Source organism: Sander vitreus, chromosome 23, assembly GCF_031162955.1.
Source record: "Sander vitreus isolate 19-12246 chromosome 23, sanVit1, whole genome shotgun sequence".
Lineage (NCBI taxonomy): Eukaryota > Metazoa > Chordata > Actinopteri > Perciformes > Percidae > Sander > Sander vitreus.
Window position 1 is genome coordinate 16138497 of NC_135877.1, and position 21299 is coordinate 16159795.

At 40.7% G+C, this 21299-nt stretch overlaps 1 protein-coding gene across 6 annotated transcripts; it reads left to right on the plus strand.

Moving 5' to 3' along the window:
* Window positions 1–118: 118 nt before the first annotated feature.
* tulp3 (TUB like protein 3) lies at window positions 119–21244 on the plus strand. 6 transcript variants are annotated; one of them, XM_078281678.1, is made up of 13 exons: window positions 151–224; window positions 2096–2299; window positions 6991–7032; window positions 8962–9013; window positions 12687–12849; window positions 13009–13221; window positions 16006–16139; window positions 16764–16955; window positions 17105–17217; window positions 18489–18606; window positions 18690–18788; window positions 18882–19053; window positions 19169–21244. In XM_078281678.1, the coding sequence occupies exons 2-13, from the start codon at window positions 2247–2249 to the stop codon at window positions 19300–19302; spliced, it is 1485 nt and encodes a 494-aa protein (XP_078137804.1). In that variant the 5' UTR covers window positions 151–224; window positions 2096–2246; the 3' UTR covers window positions 19303–21244. The 6 variants fall into 6 exon arrangements, with proteins under 6 accessions (XP_078137805.1, XP_078137806.1, XP_078137804.1 ...); XM_078281681.1 differs by having other exon boundaries at window positions 2096–2156; XM_078281679.1 differs by lacking the exon at window positions 2096–2299 and having other exon boundaries at window positions 119–224.
* Window positions 21245–21299: the final 55 nt, after the last annotated feature.

Here is a 21299-nt window from a genome sequence, read left to right on the forward strand (position 1 = left end):
CACAGCTCTCTTACAGAGGACAACTCTCCACCCTCCTCCAGAATGTCCACCAATCAAAATCTACGTAAGTAATCGGCAGACCAATAGGAACGCCCGTTCTTAGTGTGCTCGGTAACTAAGGACCGAGTGTAACAGAGTTCTCTTCAACCGCGTCCACAAAAAGTACTGCTGCACGAGGATCTTCCTTAGCAACCGTGGATAAACATGAGTTACTACAGCATAAGGTAAAATAAAACATATATCGCTTGTACGTTGTGTAAGTATTTGTTCTGTTTGGCTAACTGTGGAATGATAAGCTAACCGCTGTCGTTACCGTTTTATTTTACCCGAAAAAACTTGACTGTCGCCCACAACTTTTATAAAAGGCACCATTGCATACAGTAGCTAGCGTTAAATGCTGGGGGCTGAGGCAGCTAACGTTAGCTTATAATGGTAACAAGCCAGCTATAACATTACACAGCTGGCAGATAAACACAGATGACGGTTACCATGTCTAATTGTCTTACCAATTTTGACGATATATGTTACTCATTAATGTCAAGCTTAGTGAGCGAGCTAACGGTCGCAGTGTTACAGCACAAAATCGCTTCACAAACGTTATAACGCTAGCTGAACAATGGAAAAGGAAAGGAATTATTAATCATTCAGCTACATTATCGCTAACGTTACAGTAACGTTACCTCAAGTGACAAACGTGCTTTAACTGTTAAGGTTTGCTCACTTATAAACAACGCCTGTTCGAATGAAACACATTTAGAAAGCAATGGACTTCAGTAACAATGAGCAAACTCATCTTATCTAATGTAGAAAAAAACGTTTCATATATGTTTAGTTACGTAATAACCAGGCATTCTTTGTTTATTTCATGACGAGCAATTTCTTGCGGTATTTCCGACGACACAATGTATGACACTCCATCTCCCTGAATATGTAGGATTGCGTGAGTTTTGGAATGTGGACTACTAGGAATGCAGCCTTCTCTGCTTATTTACAATGTTTTAAGTTATATACTTCACAGATGGTGAAAGGCACTCAGACACGAAGATCTGACTAGATCGGAATACAGAGAAGCGAGAGGCATTAGGAAAAAAAATGTTTGCATGTTTGAGCATGCCTTTCTGTAGCCTCTGTGTCTATTCCTGTAATGTAGTATAAGTTCTCACCACACAAATGAGCTGCTAAAGCTATATAAAGCTAACACTAACAATTAAGTAAGTAGTAGTCAGTAAATGCAAAACATGGATTTTATTCTTCATTTGAAAGTAGCAGGAGGGATTGAATGTAAACATGCAGCAGTCAGACTCAACACAAATAATTTACCCATAGCATAATGCACCATAGCACTTCCTACACTTTTATTTTGATGTCCCCTCTGCTGGTCATGCAAACAGTTGTTGGGAAAAGGAATCTAGTGTGTGTGTGTGTGTGTGTGTGTGTGTGTGTGTGTGTGTGTGTGTGTGTGTGTGTGTGTGTGTGTGTGTTGTGTTGTGTTGTGTTGTGTTGTGTGTGTTTGCGCACACAATGAAAGCTACTATAAACAATTTCAAGCACTGGAGCAGCAGAAGTCTGCTCTTATTTAGCAGGGAGATAAAAATGAAAGTAGCTCACACCCTTTCCTGTTACAGTCCCAGCCTGATTTTTTTTATTTAATTTGAGACATAGATACATAATGTAAAATCATGTTTATCTTACAGTGATGTTGAAAAGTTTTTTAATTGCCTACTGTACTACAAACACATATGTGGCTTGCACAGTCAGTGTCAGTTGGTTCAGAGTTAGAAAATGACTAGCTACCACCCTGTTTACGTTTTTCCCCAGATGTCTACAAACACTGCGCTTTTACACAAGGAAAACTCTTGGCTTTGTAACTGTGTAGTAATGTGAGACACGGCAATTGACTCATTCCTTATCTGCACACATGCTGTGATGCACACTGCTCCGTCCCAGACAGTTTGTGTTATAAAGTTCACAGATGGCTGACTCTGCATTTGTAATAATGAACCTTCAAAGACAGTTGAATAAGGGGCATTTTCTCTGCTTCTTGTTGCCTTTTTATTAATCTCTCACAAATGTATTAATTCAATTTTTTTCAAAGCACAAGAACCTCAGAGTGAAGCAACTACAAATACTGGAGCCTGCTTGCAGAGCTGACACATGTGAGGAGTGACAGTTTTCCTAACAGCATTACAAATGGAATGTTGAAAGGACTGACAACATGAGTGTAGGATTGAAAGTGTGGGCCACTGATGCAGTTTTCTGTTCCCTTGTTGCACTGTAGTCATCAGTCATCATTGCCAAGGTTAGTGGTAAGAATGCACACACACATAACCTAAATAACCTTGAAAATGGGACATCAGTACTTAAATGGCATCAAAAGACATCCACTGTCAGCCTAGAGTCATCAGCTGAAAGTTAATAGTAGCTAACAATTTTTTAGGTTGTTATTGCTGACAACTGTAGCTAGGTCTGCCAAGGCTATTTGATACTAACCCTAGTGGAATGTTTTCTTTGCTATGATTCTGGGTACAACAGTTACGCAGCAGTTACATATAACATCACTGAGTACCATCAGTATCCCATTTACAAAAGCGTCCATGCCTAGAATTTCCTATAAAGTATACATTCTTTACAGAGTTGAACAAGGTCTGAAAGATCACAAATAAGCTTCCCGCTTGCCACAGGAGTTGTCAAGCAACTAACTCTTGTTGCTTTTTGCATCAGTAGTTTACAGGAATTGTCAGCAAGGTCGGAAAATGAAGCTGACCCAAGTGCAATATGTGCTATGTGTCTAGCCCCAAAGAGGAATAGATGTATGGGAATTAATTCAATACTCATCTTAGTTGACCATCGTAACACCATCATTATAAATCAATCAATTAAAAAGATTTCTGCACCAGGGTGGTGGTTGACCTCTGCAACTACAAGCATGGCTTATGGTTGAGTTGCGATTTATTGTGGTTGTCCAGTTGATTCCAAACACATATGGCCCAGCTGGCCAGAACAATCCACTGTTGCTCAATCACGGTCTGAAACACTGAAAAAAAAAATCCCTGGTATTTGTAATGGACTCACTTTGTCCTTGTTGAATGCTACAGCACTGCATACATTTCACTGTTATAGTTTCTGCTGTATGTTCACAATACATCTGTGTTTCTGCATGATGTTATGATCAGTGCCAAGTGGCACTGATCATAACCATGAGAAGTTTCCAAACACGTACTGGACAGTAGCTGATACTTCTCCAAAGCTACCTAACAAATAAAAGGACCATTGTAGGAGAGTCTTGAGTGAAGTGGCTCCCCAAGGGTTGTTGGGGAAATGTATGATTATCAAATCTCATAGCTTATTTCCATCATTTGTTTTGAGCTCAATAATTACTCCCTCTGGTGAATGATTCCCCTGACTTATATGCCATTTTACCGCTGTCTCTCAGGACAAACATACACAAACATACTCTTCATTTTCTCTGTGCTTTCTTTCTCTCGCTCTTGCAAATAGGCACAGAAAAACTCGACCGATTGTAAGGCTCTGGTTTCCTAGCAACTAGATTAAGGTCTCCACACCATGTCTGTTTTTAGAATGGGCAATCTATAGGTTTCGGTTTTTTGAGGTACCTTTATAAAACAGCATGTGCTTATTATGAGGAACACAGACTGGAATGTCTTACTCATATGCTGACAGTTGAACATAGAGTAATCCAGTAATGTTGCAGGGCATTACCTTTAGAAGAGATTTGAGCTATTGAATAATTATATTGAATAAATTCCCACTATTGCGTATGATAGAGATGCCAGACAGAATGTGCATCTGTGGTCTGATATATGCAGTGCCCCCTTATGAGTCAGAGGAAATGAGCTGCGACTGATTGCTGAGTCTTTCAGAAATTTAATGGAAAGCAGTCGGGCAGTAAAATAAGGGAACTTAGGTGATAGCATGTAGTCTAACTGATTAAAAAAAAAAGTGATTTTATATCAAACATAAACAGGCTCAGACAGCTTACCTTTGCACTCATGGTATCAGGACTGTTTACGTAACTTTGCTAAAAATGTGTTCTCAACACTAGCATTTAGGCCTGTCACTTTCATACCCATCCCTAGTTGAATCCTTGTGGGTTGCCCGAAGTGTGAAGTCATGGTAACAGCTCCAAGCCTCCCGACCTCAGTCTGCCTCAGGGCTGCTAGCTGTCACTCCCCTGGGTGGGACATAGCTACTCTTTGTCAGTGACATAATAGCAGAGATCTTGGAACCTGCGGGGTGTACTGTAAGGCAGGACTGCACAATAACTCTGAGCTCCAGTGTGAATATAAATTTTTGTGAAACTGTAGATAGCAGAGCCCTGGACTAGCATTCTTGCAGCCGCATCCATGGACACTATAAAGAATGGGGGATCTCAGCCTGTCTACAGTCGCTGGTCATACAGGTAGCTGCACACATACATATGCTCTTGGTATCATAGAAGCGGTTGTTTGAAAATAGCCTTCCTTGTGTGCTCCCAAAGACTTACGTTTTATTTGTCCCAGTAGGATCGTTGGCTCCTGCATTAACACACACATTGACAACCACATTTTTTGCTTTAGTTCTCAGGGCTGTATTGACTTTTGAGGATTGAGAATTGCAAAGCGGTCTGTGCCAGGAAGAGAGGTCAGCGCTACTATAATGTTTCTTCCAGTCGCCGCTCCATCCCTCTGGCCGGCTGAATGGCTGACTTGCAGTCAAAGATGTTCCTCTTGCTCATGTTTCTGCCACCATGTTGTTACTTATTCAAAGCATCAGGCTGTGACTGTGCTGTAACCAGAGTTGGTGATTTGCGTGTGTGTCCAAGCTGTTTTTTTATGCTGTTGGCTGCTTGATTGGAACACTCATGTAACTAAGGATGTGCTTCGACTATCCATCCAACTGATTACTGAAACAGCTGAAGTGACTGTGACTGTAAGCATTTTGTTTATCAAGGCTCAGAGATGTTTAGATTCTAATGTACCGGTAATGGCAGTATTGCCTATGTAACAATTTTTTGCCTTTATTAGTGATCCAGTTTGTTAGGGTTCAGCTAAACTTTGTTCATTGCATTTGCTTAGCACACTACTTAAAGAGATATTTTTGCTGATTTAAATCCAGCTCTGTGTCATGGCAGTGTGGGCAGTGTGTGCAGATGAACAGTGTGTGGCTTCCCTCTGTGGCCGCAGCGCACGGAGCTCCCAGCTGAGCAGAGGTCTTCCGCGATTCAGCAGACCTTGGTTGCTCCGAGCTCTGTGGGTTTCCCCTTGTATATAAAACTAATGCATCAAAAAAAAATAGTCTAAGCTGAGATGGGAGAAAGAGAATAGCATAATTTGCTTGCTCCACATCTCCTGCAGCTGTTTCACATTAGAAGCCAAAAGTTTAAAGGAATAGTTCAACATTGAGAATGGGATGAGAAGGTTGACATTAGGCAGCATGTTAAGTACGGAGTGGAAGTCAAAACATGGTTAGTCTAACTCAGAATAAAGACTGGAAGCAGGGGAATAACAGTGAGCCTGGCACTGCCCAAAGTTTCAAAAATCATCATTGAAGCTCCCAAATTTACAGAGTGTATCTTGTTTGAATAATCAGTACACAAACAGAAATGTAAAAATGACAATTTGCGGTTTGCATGGAGTTATGGGACTTTGTCTTTATTGTCAAACAACAACCATGCGCAGTAGCTGTGCCCTGTTTATTGTTGTAGCAGTGAGGTTGCCAGGTTTAGACCTATACCAAAACTTGTGCTCACCAGCTGAATCTGGCATCCACATCATAATCAAAGACGCTTTAAGTGGAAGGATAAACGTCACTGTTTTGTGCTCGCTCAGGTGTAAACAAACAGTGGACGTAGTTCTAGTAGGTTGCAGTTGATTTTTACATAAATAAACAGGGAATGAAGCATTTCATCTTATCAGTCCTTTTATTCTGTATCCTCTCCTAGTTGGAAGCTGAATTGCCTGTGGCAGACATTATGTCATGCTCATTCAACTTTCAGATTCCTTTTCGAAGTGGCAAAGTGGAAGCCGTATAATTAAAATGAACAACACCTATAATGGACTGTGTTCCGATAATAAGATCCACTGTGGTTTATGTCATGCAATTTCTTAATAGCTTTTATATTGTCATCCATCCATTACCATTCCATCATGTATAGCATTAAAATCACATTTTCTCTTTATTGTCTATGATATTTTATCGCACATTTGATATTTGCCACATAAATGCCTCTGACCAGATGTTCTCTGAATGAATATTTAGATTTAATGTGCAGCTCAACAGGAATTACACGCCCTCGCCGAGCCCTCCTTCTGTCAGTTATTCTTTACAGCACAGTGCTAAGACCTCCAATTACAGTGAAGCCCAAGAACTGGCTGCAGGTTTTTAATCAATGCTGGTGGAGGTGGGCTGTTGACGGAGCTGAAATCTCCATGGTTACCTTCGTCTGACAAACAAGGAAGGAACAACAGAAGCTTGTCCTTCTCTTGTCACCCAAGCTGTGACGGACTAATGAAACATTGATCACTCACATCTGTGATGAGGCACTCTGGACGTGTGTGTGTGTGTGTGTGTGTGTGTGTGTGTGTGTGTGTGTGTGTGTGTGTGTGTGTGTGTTTTCTAAGAATATTTGTGGTAGTAGACATCTCTCAACCCCCAACAGATTGAAGTATTTATGATAATACTCTGAAGGATGTTGGTCTTTTATTTTACATTGCACCTGTTCTTCAGCTGTCCTCTGTCCTAACTGTCAGCTTGTTTGACTTCATTAGATAATTACTGTTCTACTAAAGCATAACATCTGTTAGTAGACTGCTGTAGCTCTCCAGTTTCATTCAAGCTACACATGAATCAGTAAAATCTTATAGGTATATAGAGTATTAGTCATGTCTCATTCTTGTTTTGATCTTGTTGCTGAACATGTTTCATTCTCTAATTTTCCACACGTCATGTGCTACGGGCTGCCATGGTGCCAAATTGGCAATTTCCCTGAAGACCTTCGAGCTCTGCCAGCTTCTCCTCTAACTCAACAGCAAGGTAGACAGCAATACACTTGCCCAGCACGCACACTTTCTTCTCACAATCTGTGACTTGAATTGCCAGGTTAACAGAAGTTTAGTTGCACTTTTAAAGGGCATTTTATCCGTGATGTAAACACCATATTTGTCTGACTTTTCCCCAACAGTTTTGGACACATGGCAATCCAATCTGCTTTATAGCATGTCAAATATGTTATGCTAAGACTCTTTCATCAGTTATGATTGCTCTCTAGGCTACGCACACACTTAATGTGCGTCATCTGCTGCTACCAAGTGGCATGTCTTTGTCTGGGGAAAACAGGCTCTACTATTTTGCAGCTACCATAAAAATGTTTAATCACAATATTCCGACACAGATTACCTCAGGGATATACCGCGCAGTACCATTACAACAGAAACATTGTGTGAGGGAAACTGATGTTGTAACATAATCTAGAGGGTGTGGTTTCAGCCATTAATTAGACTGTGCTTTGTAGCATAGAAACAGCGTTATTAATGGCACAGCCCAATGGGAAATCTAAGTCAATATTTTAATCAGAGTTATTTATGCCTTGGTCTAATTATTGGACATGTGGTAGTCCTTTGGTCAAAGCATCCTAATCCACAGGTCTCAGGCCTACACGGCCCATGTGAAAGGCCGTAGTGACTTCTCCCAGGTCTCGCTGTTCACTTGCACAACTTTCACCCATCTCTTTCTTTACCATCCTATTATGACAGTCCTGTAAGTGTAATTAAAAACTACTGTCATATCCCACTTTCTATCCCTTCTCCTTCTTACCACCACCACCTGTTCTCAGGTGCCATAATGGGTTCCCATGGGACCCATCTGTTTGCCAATGTCAACACTGAGGGATACTTGGAGAGGGATTCAAAAGTGACATGACGCGATGTGAGATGATTCAAGCCCGTGCTGGCTGTTGGGCTACAGATGATGCTAATTGTACCTATGTGAGCTTAAGAAAAGTAGAACAGGCTCATTAAGCCATGTTCTTGTTGGCAGAAATGGGTTGCCGAAGTCTGTCATCTTTTGAAATTTAGTGACTGTCCTTCAGAGATGAGCTGTGATGTCAGCCAGCGTTGGGCTTGAGGTTCAAAACTAAGTAGTGCGTGTCATCACCTACACACTAGAGCCGTGGAAAGGATGTGAGAGGGACTGAGGGAGATGGAAATAGGGGGGGTGAGGGATGAGTGAGTCAGATATCTGATGAGCTTACCTGATGGAGAGATAGATTTGAAGACTTCTCATCCTATACCCGTAATCCTTTTCTCTAAAAGAAATTCATTTCAGCCCAGCAGAGCATGTGCTATTTATAGAGTTACACAACAGGAAAAAATGAAAGAAATGGAGTTAATTACTTACACATTACATTAGCCTATGAGGGTGACTTTTCTACTGTAGGTCTCTGACTCCGACAGCACAGACTCCTGCTGTTGCCCTTCTCTCTTCACATGGTAGCTAAGCAACATGGGCCCGGTCCCTTCAGATAGGTGTCCAGGGTAAATGCCCAGGAGACTTAAGACTTCAAGGCATTCTCTCAGCTGGAGCTTTGTCCTTTTTCTTTGTTCTCTTTCTCATTCTTTCACAAACATGCTCTCTTTTTTCCTCCGTCATTTTCAGAGAATGAGTCATGCCATCTTTCGCCAACATGAAGGTCAGCTTTTGGCCTGTAGATTTGTCATTATTTGGTTTTATTGGCACTTTTAAAACGGCCACTACTTTGACTAAACCCTATTAACGCCTAATTGCTTTATTTCATACAAGACCATACACAATACAAAGTCTTTATTGCCTTGTATTTGTGCAACAGCAGTGGTGACCTCTACTGGTTTGATAAGGAAAATCAAACTTAGTGTAGATGCTTTTAGAGATCAATGAGTGTGAAGTCTCTAACTCTTTATAAGAAAGGTTTCTTCTTTTTCTCTGTAGTGGCATCGAAGATGACAGTGCCAGTCTTATGCAACAGAAGCTGGAAAAACAGGTAGGAAGCCACATTTCATCCACGAAAGAACAACACATGCTTTTTTTGACAATTCACACCTTTGTTGTTTTCTCTCATCATTTTTCTAAGACTGTAATGTCTGTGTACTCCTTTGTCTGTTTGTACTTTCAAAGACAATCTGGTGTAGTTCATTATGCTGCATCACTCGGATTAACCTTTTTAATTCACACATGTATGATGTTTTTGAGAGCTAACCTGTGGTATTTGTAATCACCTGCCAAGATTTAACATGAAACCGGTAAAATAAGAGATGGCCCTGTGTTCTGCCACTCTGGTGCCTGCTGGCGTGCCTGTTGTTGGCAGGAGCAGCTTCAATATCACTGCAGTGGTGTGCAATTAAGTGATTAATGCTCAATTGTTTTGGAAATCTGCTGTTTTTCACCTGCCCAGTCCCTTGGAATTTTAATGCTTACTTATTCCTGAGGCTGAATTGTTTCCTTTTATCCACCCATTACCTGACATAGCCCTTCTTCTGTCGCACTTTGCTCTCTTTTCATCCTTTCCACTCCAAGCCTCTGTAAGGCGCTTTATCCCCAAACCTTGCTGAAGAGTCGCTGTGTAGAGCTTTGATTTAAGCTGGAAGCCATACTCCACTATCTCACACAAACGAACAGGAGGGCTAGATTGGTGAGTTCAAAGAGAGGGATGGATTCAGTGCAGGGTGTCTGGCTTTGTGTGTGTGTGGCTGTTTTTCGTGTGTGTGTGTGTGTGTGTGTGTGTGTGTGTGTCCCCTATGATCCCACGTTGTTCTGTCAGGCTGCGTTCACATAAACTCAGGTAGTTGTCAGGCGGTCAGGCAAAAACATAAGTCTTCCCATCCATTTTGAATAGGAGTAGTGCGTTTAGGCTGCAGCGTCATGTAACTGGCATTCAGACTTGTGAGTGAGTGCGTTTCGAGGCGGTGTGAGAGTCCTAAAACAGGAAACATCACTGCCTCTATCGCTGCCACAAGAAAGTAAAAAAAAACTATAAGGGTAAAAAACAAAACACAAGCACTTAACTGCCCAGAAGTTTCTGTAACAACTTTTTTTTTCTGCAACAAGCTCCAGCACAAGGCACAGTCCCTCCGTCTCTTTTCTTTCTCTTTTTGTCCGTGAAATGAAGCTGCCTTCAAATGCGGTCGGAAATGTTGAGATCTATAAACAATCTAGTCTCGCATTGCCAGACCTTCCTCCACAGCGCTGGGGAGGAGGGTCTTGCTAGTCCACACAGCATTCTGGGATAGGAGAAAAACCTGCTCTGGTTTATTGGCATTTCTTTAAACCTATCACAATCGTCAAAATAGCCTCAGGAAGGAACTTGTTTTGTTGGAACGTGTACGTTCAAAGGTGGACAGATAGTCTAGCTAGCTGTCTGGATTTACCCTGCAGAGATCTGAGGAGCAGTTAACTATAGTCCTCATAAACCAACCAGATTTAAAAATTCCAACATAAAGAAAGCGGAAGGTAACGGACATCCGGCGGATTTTCCGGCAGCACAGGAGCAGTCCTGGAAGTGGAACGTCGTAGGTATATACTATAAACAATCTGATGGAAAACAATAACTGTGAAATATAAAGTCTACTTGTGCTACATTGGGGGTTAAAGAACACAACAGGAAGTCACACAAAAGGGCCATTTAGTGACACTCCCACGCCGCTGCAAAACCCTGCGGCGAATGCCGGACTGACCGATCAAGTGAATGAAGTCTTATGCTGCACACTTTCACTTGAGTCCAAACAGCCTCACTTGAGAGTCTTCTGTTCTTACGTAAATCATGAAGACAAACACATCCTCCTATGCCCAGAGGGGGATCACATGCAGGTTATGGAAAATCTATTGATAAATATTAAACAAGTTAAATCCATCTTTTTACTGTTTTGACTCAATCCAGTGTTTCCCACCCCATTTCAAATAGTAAAATGAAAACCATTCAGGCAATAATACCAGGAGCACTGTGACCATATCTCACTTTGAGCTCTCTCTCTCTCTCTCTCTCTCTCTCTCTCTCTCTTCCCCCCCTCCTCTCTCGCTACCTCCCACTGGAGCACTAATGACGAGTGATTCAGAGTTAGCAACGGTGACCGTGCGTACACTCAGAGAGCCAGACCTTTTTCAGGAACACATAGTGCAGAGCAGGCTGTTGGTTTGTCGGTCGCAGAGGGATGAGGGACAGGGGGACAGAGTCATGCCCAGCAGGAGTGCTGCTCTTTGGGGGAGAACGTACTTCCACCTGACCTCAAGACAAATGCGAATTGTAATGTTTTTTCTATAAAGAAACCTGTCAACTTTGGCTCACACTTCAGGACACAATGGAACGGGTTGGTAACTCATTATATTGCTTTTTCTGATATATTTTCTTTTCATTTGTCTGAGGATAACAGTTTGTATAAGTGACATAGCTATGTGGCTGTTTACCCAGTCTTCCTATCTGGCTGTTTTTCAATAAGACAGGAAAGATTCAGACACCCAGTAATCTCTCACTGACTATTTTAAACTTTAGTCATCATATTCTTTGAAAAGACACAATTAATACATAGTATGTCTCCTCAGATCAGATTTGTATGTTATTATCTCATGTTTTGGCTGATACAGGAAAGACTGCTGGAGCCTGAATGAAGTCACATCCTGGTCTCAAAACACCAAGTACTGAGTCTTTACAAAAGAATGTCAATATTACAATAGATTGGCTTAAAATAGCAACTAGACAGGAAGGCAACACAGACTGGTCAGACTTTGATTATATGAAGAATTAGTCCAGAGTGTAGGCTGTGGAAATCTTAAGAAGTTGTTTCTGATGCGGTTTCACTTCATTCAATTGTCAGTATCTTGACAAAAGGCAGTCAGATCGCGCCAACTGAATCTAGAAACACTTCATACTTAATCTCTAAAATATAATGTTTAACTGGTTTAATTCGAAACTACTAAGAAAAAGAAATATGAAGCTCAGCTTCAGGCCGTATTCATCTTTACATATACCTTCACCATTGGCAGTCTTCTGTGCCCCCCCCAACACCATTGTTATGCATCTTGAAACTTGGCTCTATCTCCACATCCATTTATTACACTAACAGTAATGACGTTCATTATGATAATCATTCTTTATGCTTTTTCATTTGTCGCCTTTATTTATAGCCATAAAGCAAGCATGCATATCCCGGTCCTCCTTAAAGCTCTTAAAGAGTCTTTTGAAATGATAAGTCCAGGTTGTTTAGCTCCCAGACTTATCATACACCTGTGTATTACATAACTAATGTATTCAGAGGGGACAGAGGAGAAGAAACAGTGAGACAGAATTCTTAGAGCCATTTTTTACTTGTCCAACAGTTTACTGCCTCTACAAGATACCTCTACAAATAATAATCAAATACCCATTAGCCTCAACTGTTCTATGAGAATAATCCAGCTGTGCAGTCACCTGCGTCTTTTACAGGGTTTTCATGTTTAATATCCTACTGGAACTCACCATGCATACTAATGTAATTACCCTCAGCTCATGGAGTTGATGTTATCCAGCTTGGCTAAGTGTTCTCAGCCTCTTGCAACATTTATAAGAAGCCTTAGGCATCTATAAATGTAGTGATTTCTTGGTCATGTGTGCGTTGAAACACACGTTCCCATTTGTACGTAGAATGAGGTTCGATGCCATTTCTGTTCCCCTCTTTGGTCCACAGAGGGCACTGCTGGAGCAGAAGCAGCGGAGGAAGCGCCATGAGCCTCTGATGGTCCAGCCCAACACCGAGACTCGGCCCCGGCGCTCCAGGACACGGCGTGGTGAGGAGCAGGCCCCTCTGGTAGAGTCTCAAGTCACTATCACCAACGATGTCATCATGGATGGTGAGGAAAACACCTGATACCTGGTTTTTAATTTAATACGGCATTGTACACTTGAGGAAAAAACAAGTTTGTCAGACAGACAAACAGTTGTATGTAGTAACTACAACACAAGGACATTTAACAGCTCAGGTAACAACTGACTGGTCTCCCCTGTTGTAGGTATCGATGGCCCAGCAGCTTTTTTGGGCTCTGAAGCCCCTCATCTGGGAATGAAAATCCTGTCCGTGAGCCAGTCTCAGTCCCAGTCTCAGTTCCAGTCACAGCCTCAGTCTCAGCACCAGTCCCCTGTTGCTGAGGAGCCTGAGAGAGATGGAGACACTGAGACGCTGCTAGAGCCCAAGACAGATATCCATGAACTACTGCAGAAACAAGGTGAGTCCCGTCAGAGCTTAATAAGCTTTTCAAGAGAAAATAAACTTTATTTTATTCTGAAGGAATACTGAACCAGAAAAGTGTTTGCATACATTTTTTAACTCTGAAATATAGATTTCCAGACAAAAAAAAGTTTGCACTCGCATTACTTTAGAACAGAGCTTCAAAAGTGGTAACCATTACCAACCATAACCAACAGTACAATAGTTTCATCCTCAATCAAAGCATGTTAATTGATAGAAAATTACAGTTTATAGCTTAAATATGTATTTTTTCTACTTCAAAGAGGTTTAGTAAGGCATTGATTTTCTATTAAAACATTTTAAATCCACAAAGCCCATTCATTGACTTGTAACTGTGTTATTAGAAGATAAGAGCCAATTTACTTTCATGAGCACGTCTACTTATTTTTTTGCCTTCATCGCTGACTCTGTGGAGTCCCATAATCCACTCTGTGCTAATAGTTACTCATAGTAGTAGTTCAATCAGGAGAGACTTCATTGCAAATATGAAAAGATTTATTTGTAAGTTTACATTAGCAAAATATGAAATGTACAAAGTCTTTGGAGATTGGTTTACTGAAAAGTGAATGCCTAGAAACAGCTGATCAATTAGGAGAGATGTGAAAACGTTATTGAAGTCTTCCTGAAAGAATTTACGCTGAGCTTCATTAGTAATAATAGTTCTAAATCACTCCAGATTAGCAGGTGTTGTTAAGCAAAGTCAGACTTTTTGACATCCCCTAGAACTCTGCTGCTGCAGAATGGAATAGGGAGACAGTGGTGTGATTGATTGTTACGCAGTGAGAAATGGGTCATTTAATAATAGGCCAGGGCATTGTTCACACTGCAGTGCTCATCTATGGCGTGATTATAGATACTGCCACACACACACCCCAGCCAGCTGGCAGGGATTCATAAAAGTTTATGAAAGATGCATTAAAACCTAGCCCTGAGTGGGTGTACTTTTCTGATCCATCTGCTTCTGTGGAGCAAAAACAAGTGTATCCATCCTAAAATCATGTCATCTTGCATTTAAAGCAATAAAGTTTAAAACTCCACAAGTGTCATAATGTTGGGATTGCAGTGCCACATTTGAATCCGGGGGTCAAATGACCAAAGGGTGCTCTAGTTATATCTTTTTTTCCTGGGCTTTAGTGTGATGTGATGCTGCAGTAGCAAATGTCATTGCCCTTCTCAATAATGCAAGTCCTCATTGTTAATGCCCAGCCCAGTTTAGCATAGGAATATGTCCTCAGAATTAACAGCAGTTATATTTGGCTCCCTGTTCTCACATAATACCCCAACTCCCGAGGAAACGGAAGAAATAGAAAGTTTGAGGTACATATTTAATCAGCTCATTCAATCAAGATGTGTATTTTTGACTTACTTTAAAATGTAATATCCTTGACCTGCTTTACTAAGGTTGTTATGAGTTATGAGTCCTCCTTGACATTTCCAGATGGTTGATTTCATAAGCCACTGGCTTACACAACTTTGTTAATTGGAGCCCTGGAGTCACTGTTAAGAGGGAAGCTAATATTTGCAATCTGTATTTCATATTGGTACTTGCTTTCTCTCAGGGATAGCTGCATATCCCGGGGTTATCTCTTTGCAAATATCCCAGTATAAATATTGTGTTTGGCTGTGCTGTCAGTCACATTATTATTCTTGTTCAATACTGCATAGGCCAGTGCTCTCCCAAGCCCCCTACTCTCTAACTTACCCCTGGCATGTTGGTCCAGGTGGAAAAAAGGAAGTGGCAGAATGGCTGTTCTGTGTTCCAGTAGCAAATGTTCTGTGTGTGAAGAAGCAGGCTTTGGCAGTGTTACTATCATTTAATCACTTCAAAGCTGACAGTTGGATTACAGTTATTATGGACACTTGTGCAACATGCTCTATAATTGTATACAAACCACATTAATATCATCAATTGTTATTCCTGGTCGAGCAATTAATTAAAGTTAAATTTGACATATCTTTAACTTTGCAAAGCTGTGAGGAAACAAGTTCCCCTTATTACTGAGATCTTTCCATACCATTGGACTGCTGTCATCCTCTGACAGCACATTCAAATTTGAGTTGCGTCCTGGCTGATAAATTCAATTATCAATGAAGAGACAGATGTCTCAAGCAGTGTAGACTGGCTGTAGTGAGCCAGGACCCATTTTGCATCAGCATGACTGCATGGAACTGTCTCTTCACAAGTGCACAGATGCAAGGTATGGGGGGGAGGGATGCACTGTTTGTGAAAGGTATTGCGGCCATGAGCCAAATGTGACCTTTGGGTAGGGTGAGTGCTGAGCAGATCTTAACTCAAGTATTGTTCTGCTGGATAGAAAGCAGTCTGGAGATGGCTCAGTGAGATTCACAAGGTTTTATCCACTTTCCTCTTCTGCTGTTAAAGAGTTGAAATAAGTCTCTCCGTAGTGTAAAATAAATACTCTGTTTCTTTTGAGAATTAAAATGCACTTTTTTGCCTCAACTATTGCTTAACGTATTGCATCAGTTCTTAAGGAATTAGTTCTCATAAATCAAAGACTATAAATGAACCAAAAAAAACTGTGAAATCCATCTCGGGGTCGGGACAACTTTGAACCAAAACTGAAGAAAAAAAACCTGGGAAGAAATACAATTCTTTGAGATTCTTTTGTAGTTGGGAATATACACAGAACCTCTGGGATTTATTTTCCTTTTTTGTCTTGTGTGAATTTGTGTGAATTTGTGAAGGCCCTTCATGTAGCAATAAAGCTCTCTCACACCTTTGCTTCTTGCACCTCACCAGGTCTGTCTGGCAGCATGAACTTCGATGAAGCCAGCGAGCATGAGGACGACGTGGAGGAAGAACGGACACGTTCTCTGTCTCCTAACGCAGACACCACCAGACCTTCCTCTGCCGCCAGTGGCAAGGACATTCCAGTGAGTAGCCAAATAAATGCACCAGGGTTTCCGCAGGGTCTTAAAAAGTCTGACTGATTTGCTGAAGTATTGTGTTGAAATAATTTTCAACTGGTCTTAATTTTCCCACGTCAATGTAGCGCTACCTCGGTTACACTTTATGTGAAGGTATCTCTTATGTAGATACCTTCAAGTAAAGTGTAACCGCTACCTCTAATGCTCATTGAAATGTTCCCGCAGCGCTTTAGAATGTGTTTTTTTTTTTTAGTTCCGTTGGGTTGGAGTTCTTTCTGTCGCTAGTCCACATGTAATTCACTGTATTACGACTACAAATGAGACCAAATGCAACTTAAATTGCAGCCAATCTAGACACCAGTCCTATAATGCCAATGAGGAAATCGGGGGAATTGTTGCAGACAATGTTTCCAGACTCTAACATCTGACTTTGTTTTTGATTTTGTGATATAGGTCTTAAATTTAATTCATAATGGTCTTAAAAAGGTCTTAAAAAGTCTTAAATTTGACTTGGTGAAACCTGTAGAAACCCTGATTGCACTCACCAACAAGCTTCTAACGTAGACTATATAATCCAAACCACAATACTACATACTGTGTAAAAAGGTTCATGCACTGTGTTGTACCTAGGAGGTGGCACCCCCCGGATCACCCACAGCAGAGGGCTCACTAATTGATGTGGCCAATCTAGAGGAGTTTGTTTTGCGTCCGGCTCCACGTGGCGTCACTGTTAAATGTCGAATCACCCGGGACAAGAAGGGCATGGACCGCGGCCTCTACCCCACCTACTTCATGCACATGGAGAGGGAGGATGGCAAGAGAGTGAGTGTGTAGCCATATAATGGAACTTATTTTTCAAACTTTAAAAAAACAAAAAACAATTAAAAGTACTTAGACTATACAATACAAGACTTGATGTTAAAGAGTTATCAAATAAACTACAGAGTCCTTTTTTCTGTCTCTCTTCCCAGGTGTTTTTGCTGGCAGGAAGGAAGAGAAAGAAGAGTAAGACGTCTAACTACCTTATTTCAGTGGATGCCACTGATCTGTCGCGAGAGGGAGAGAGCTTCATAGGTAAACTGAGGTAAAAACCACACTTTTTCACTTTTTCTGGATCTACCTGTGTCTATGGAGGACTACATTGTCACTGTCATTTGTTGATAGCATACAGTGCCTGACTAATATACATCTAAAAAAGTCAAACTAATATCTGCCTAAAATCCTTGTGTAAAGTTGCATTGTATTAAACCTACAATGTGTAATGTTTTGAGTTGATTCTGAGCAAAAACCCCTTTATTCTTTCACAAATATGTGCTCATTCATGTGTAATTACTTCCACCAACTAATCAAAGTATTCTCGTAAGCGTAGAATCTGCCATTCAGAATCATTCAGAATACATACGAGCGACTCGCTCGAATGACGGCCGCCATGTTGCGCCTCCATCTTTAAAATACATTAGCCAAAGAGGGACTTACCTCCGCTTTTCGGGCTTTTACAATCAGTGGCACCGTGACGAATGCCGGGGGGAGATTACTCTCCAGGGAAGCAAAAAGGAGAATTAAAACGACAATGCGACAGACAAAGCAACAAGACCAAAGTTAATATTGGATTGGCTAGAACAGCTGCGTGTAAAGGATGGAGATACTAAGAGCTCATTTCGGGTTTGGCCACCGTAGGAGTTAAAACGCGCTCGGAATGGGAAGGGCTAGAAAGTAATATTCAGTTGGTTGTCATATACAATTTCACCGCTAGATGGGAGAACTTCTTACCCAATGTAGCTTTAAGTATTTCACATTGTTTGGAAATGCTACAAGACTGCATTTTGTTGTAATCACACAATCTACACGTCTGTTACAAAAAGTTGCATGAGCAGGCACTATGAGCAAATTATACTGCTCTTACTAATACTATAAGAGCAGCTGTCAGACAATTAGTAGCAACTCTTTTTTTTTACCTTTATTTAATTAGGGAAGGTTCACTGAGAGGAAGCCTCTCTTTTGCAGGAACAAACTGATCACATTCACACAGTTACACATTCATACCTGGAAGCTGCCCAGTACAACTACAGTCTGATCTGCTGGCCACTGAGCAGCTCCACTGGAGCGGTTGGAGGTTAAGGGCCTTGCTCAAGGCACCTAAGTGGTGGTAAGGAGGGAGGGACAAGCGCTTAGTTATTAGTTATTGCTGTTATTAAACTGTACAGTATGAAATTATACCTTGTAGTGGTAATGTTTGGTTGGTTTTAAGATGGCTAACACAGTGCTTATGCCTTTTCCACTACATGACTCAGCTGCCAGCAGTTGAAGGAATGTGAAACGGTGTAAACATTTCAACTCCGGTGTGTATTCTAACAGGTCCAACCTCATGGGCACCAAATTCACAGTGTATGACAACGGCACCAATCCCTGCAAAAACCCCGGGACACTGCTGGAAGAGAGCAACACACGACAGGAAGTGGCTGCCATCTGCTATGTGAGTGAATGACAAAGTTGCTGCGTTCCCTGTTCATTGATCATTTGAAGTGAAACTGTCACACTCTCTGTACCATTTGGCAGGAGACCAACGTGCTGGGATTCAAAGGACCACGTAAGATGACTGTAATCATCCCGGGCATGAACATGAACTTTGAAAGAGTCCCTGTAAGGCCTCAAAATGTGAGTCTGATGGTCCCGGAATCATTTACTCTGAACAAGGGCATCAACAGAATGGGTCAAACCTGAACATGAATATGATATATTATATTACAGGAGCAGGAGAGCCTCCTTAGCAGGTGGCAGAATCACTCACTGGACAACCTGATTGAGTTGCACAATAAGGCCCCCGTTTGGAACGATGACACCCAGTCTTATGTGCTAAACTTCCATGGCCGTGTTACTCAAGCTTCAGTCAAAAACTTTCAAATAGTTCACGATAACGACCGTAAGTATGCCCCACTATTCACTATTTGTCCACGCATATTTTCTGCACTGTTAAGGCTTACAGTAATGATTAACACACATACGTACGGTTGTTTTACTGTTTCCCCTAACTCTAGCTGACTACATCGTCATGCAGTTTGGCAGAGTGGCTGAAGACATCTTCACTCTGGACTACAACTACCCTATGTGTGCTCTGCAGGCTTTTGCCATTGGCCTGTCGAGCTTTGACAGCAAGTTGGCCTGTGAATGAACCAACAGTTTTACCACACCACCACCTTTTCTGTCCTCCCTCAAATCTCGTTTTACGGGATTGTTTGGAAGCCGACAGCTACGCTGCTTACATCACCAGGAACCAGTTCACGCATAAGTCAAATATGAGACTGAAAAAGAGAGCAGGAGGGCACTGATCGCATATGTTGGTGCTCTGTTGGCCGATCCAACAACCCTCCTGGTTCCTGTGCGGATTTTTTTTTTTTTTTGTAACATGTTAGCAGGATTATTTCAATATCAGTTTAACCATTTTGTACAGTGTATATGTACAAATGTATTCAAACTAAAAGGGAAAAGGCAAAGCAAATCACACTACTCTCATCTGTGCTGGAGACAGGTGCAGAAAGAACTGATGTTAAATAAATGACTCATTGTTTGAAGGATGGTGACATGTTTATTGATGTTTTGTCTGTTGCTTTTGTTGCCTTTGCATTTGATTTCACTCAGTGTTTTTTGGCTCTAAGGATGGCAATGTCAGCTGAGGTGTTACTCTACAGAGCATAAACCTTTTAAATTACATAACAACATGGCCTTTCCTTTGGCCAAAATGTAGAGTTATTTAGCAGTTTTCTGTTTTTCATCCGTGCAAGTCTTTTCTGGCAACTAAGTCAGAATTTTAATCTTGTTTACATCTTTTAGTTTGGCTACATGGTTTAATCTGCAATCTACTTATAACTAATTTTGACGTTCTTTTATTATCATTGTCAACCCTCATTTTATTCTTGTGTGGAAAGTGCATTATTCAGAACAGGCCCGTCTTATGGTTTTTGTGGGGTTTTTTGTGAATAAGTGTAATTTCTATCTTGTGACTGTGATTTTTCTTTGTCATACAAGTTGGATTATCGTGAAAAAAACATAAATGCAGAATTGCACATTTAAAGAGAAAGGATAGACATACTGTATATAAAATATAAAGTAATGCCTTCTTATTGATCTATTCTGGCAGTCTTCTAACATGAAATACCAAATTTAATTTCAAGACATGGAATTTTCATTGTTGCACAGATACAGAAGTCACATCAGACTTTGTATGAAGAGAAACAAGAAATCTACTGTATCTACGCTGAGTATTCAAAATATCAATGACATTTTATTGAGGTGAAATAGAGTTGGAGGAAATTTTGTACAGCCCACATTTTGTCTGTCTCAAAGCTTCGACATAACTGCCAGTGTCTCTTCATCTCTATTTGAATTGTAAGGGAAACTTAAGGGGAATCAATAAAGGATAGTTTCCTTTATGTCATCATCAAATGTCCCTAATATTTTGTTAATTCACAATCTCACTGTGATGTATGTCTGTAAGGCACATGTGAAAACGAAACTGAAAACCCCTGTATAGTACATCAATATTCAGGATCATGAATGATTTACACAGTTACTTTAAATCAGTCCAATCTTGATCCTTTAGGAAAAAGTGTTGAGTGTTTTTCAGGGGTAGATATAATTTGAATTTCCAGTTCAGAAATCCTCTGTAACATGCAAACACAAATACAAATATCTGGTTGGTTTTTAAAGGAAATTAACGTTGTGTGTGCCAGCAATTTATGAAAATCCTGTTTTGTCATTTTTGTGCATTGGAGTTTTGAGGAGTAAAAAAAAGGAATTTATAGAAAATATTTTGAAATATATATATGCTTTTACTACTTCGGTGAAACACATTCCAGTCTGACATTTGGAAACTATCCAACCAGATATACGGCTGTATTTTAACAGATGAAAATACAACAATGGATGATCAAACTTATTGAAATATGAAGAGATTAATGTATTCTGTGAACAGTTTATTTTCATAAACACAACAGATGTCAATTTGATTCAGAACACCTTTGAAAGAAAAACAAAAGTACTTATTTCCATTGATTTAAAATGTTTGAATAACCAAAATAAAGACATTTTGAAAAATAAAGTGCTTCATAACTTTATATACGAAATTTTTACTCTGTGGTTCCTTGTCTTCATTGTTGTCAAGTAGAACAT

Bases quoted from the DNA above. Each gene is read 5' to 3' on its own strand.
- tulp3 (XM_078281677.1), top strand. From the start codon at position 4,365: ATGGACACTATAAAGAATGGGGGATCTCAGCCTGTCTACAGTCGCTGG. The intron at 16,140-16,763 runs GTGAGTAGCCAA...TGTTGTACCTAG, and splicing joins CCAGTGGCAAGGACATTCCA to GAGGTGGCACCCCCCGGATC. The intron at 19,054-19,168 runs GTAAGTATGCCC...CCCTAACTCTAG, and splicing joins AATAGTTCACGATAACGACC to CTGACTACATCGTCATGCAG.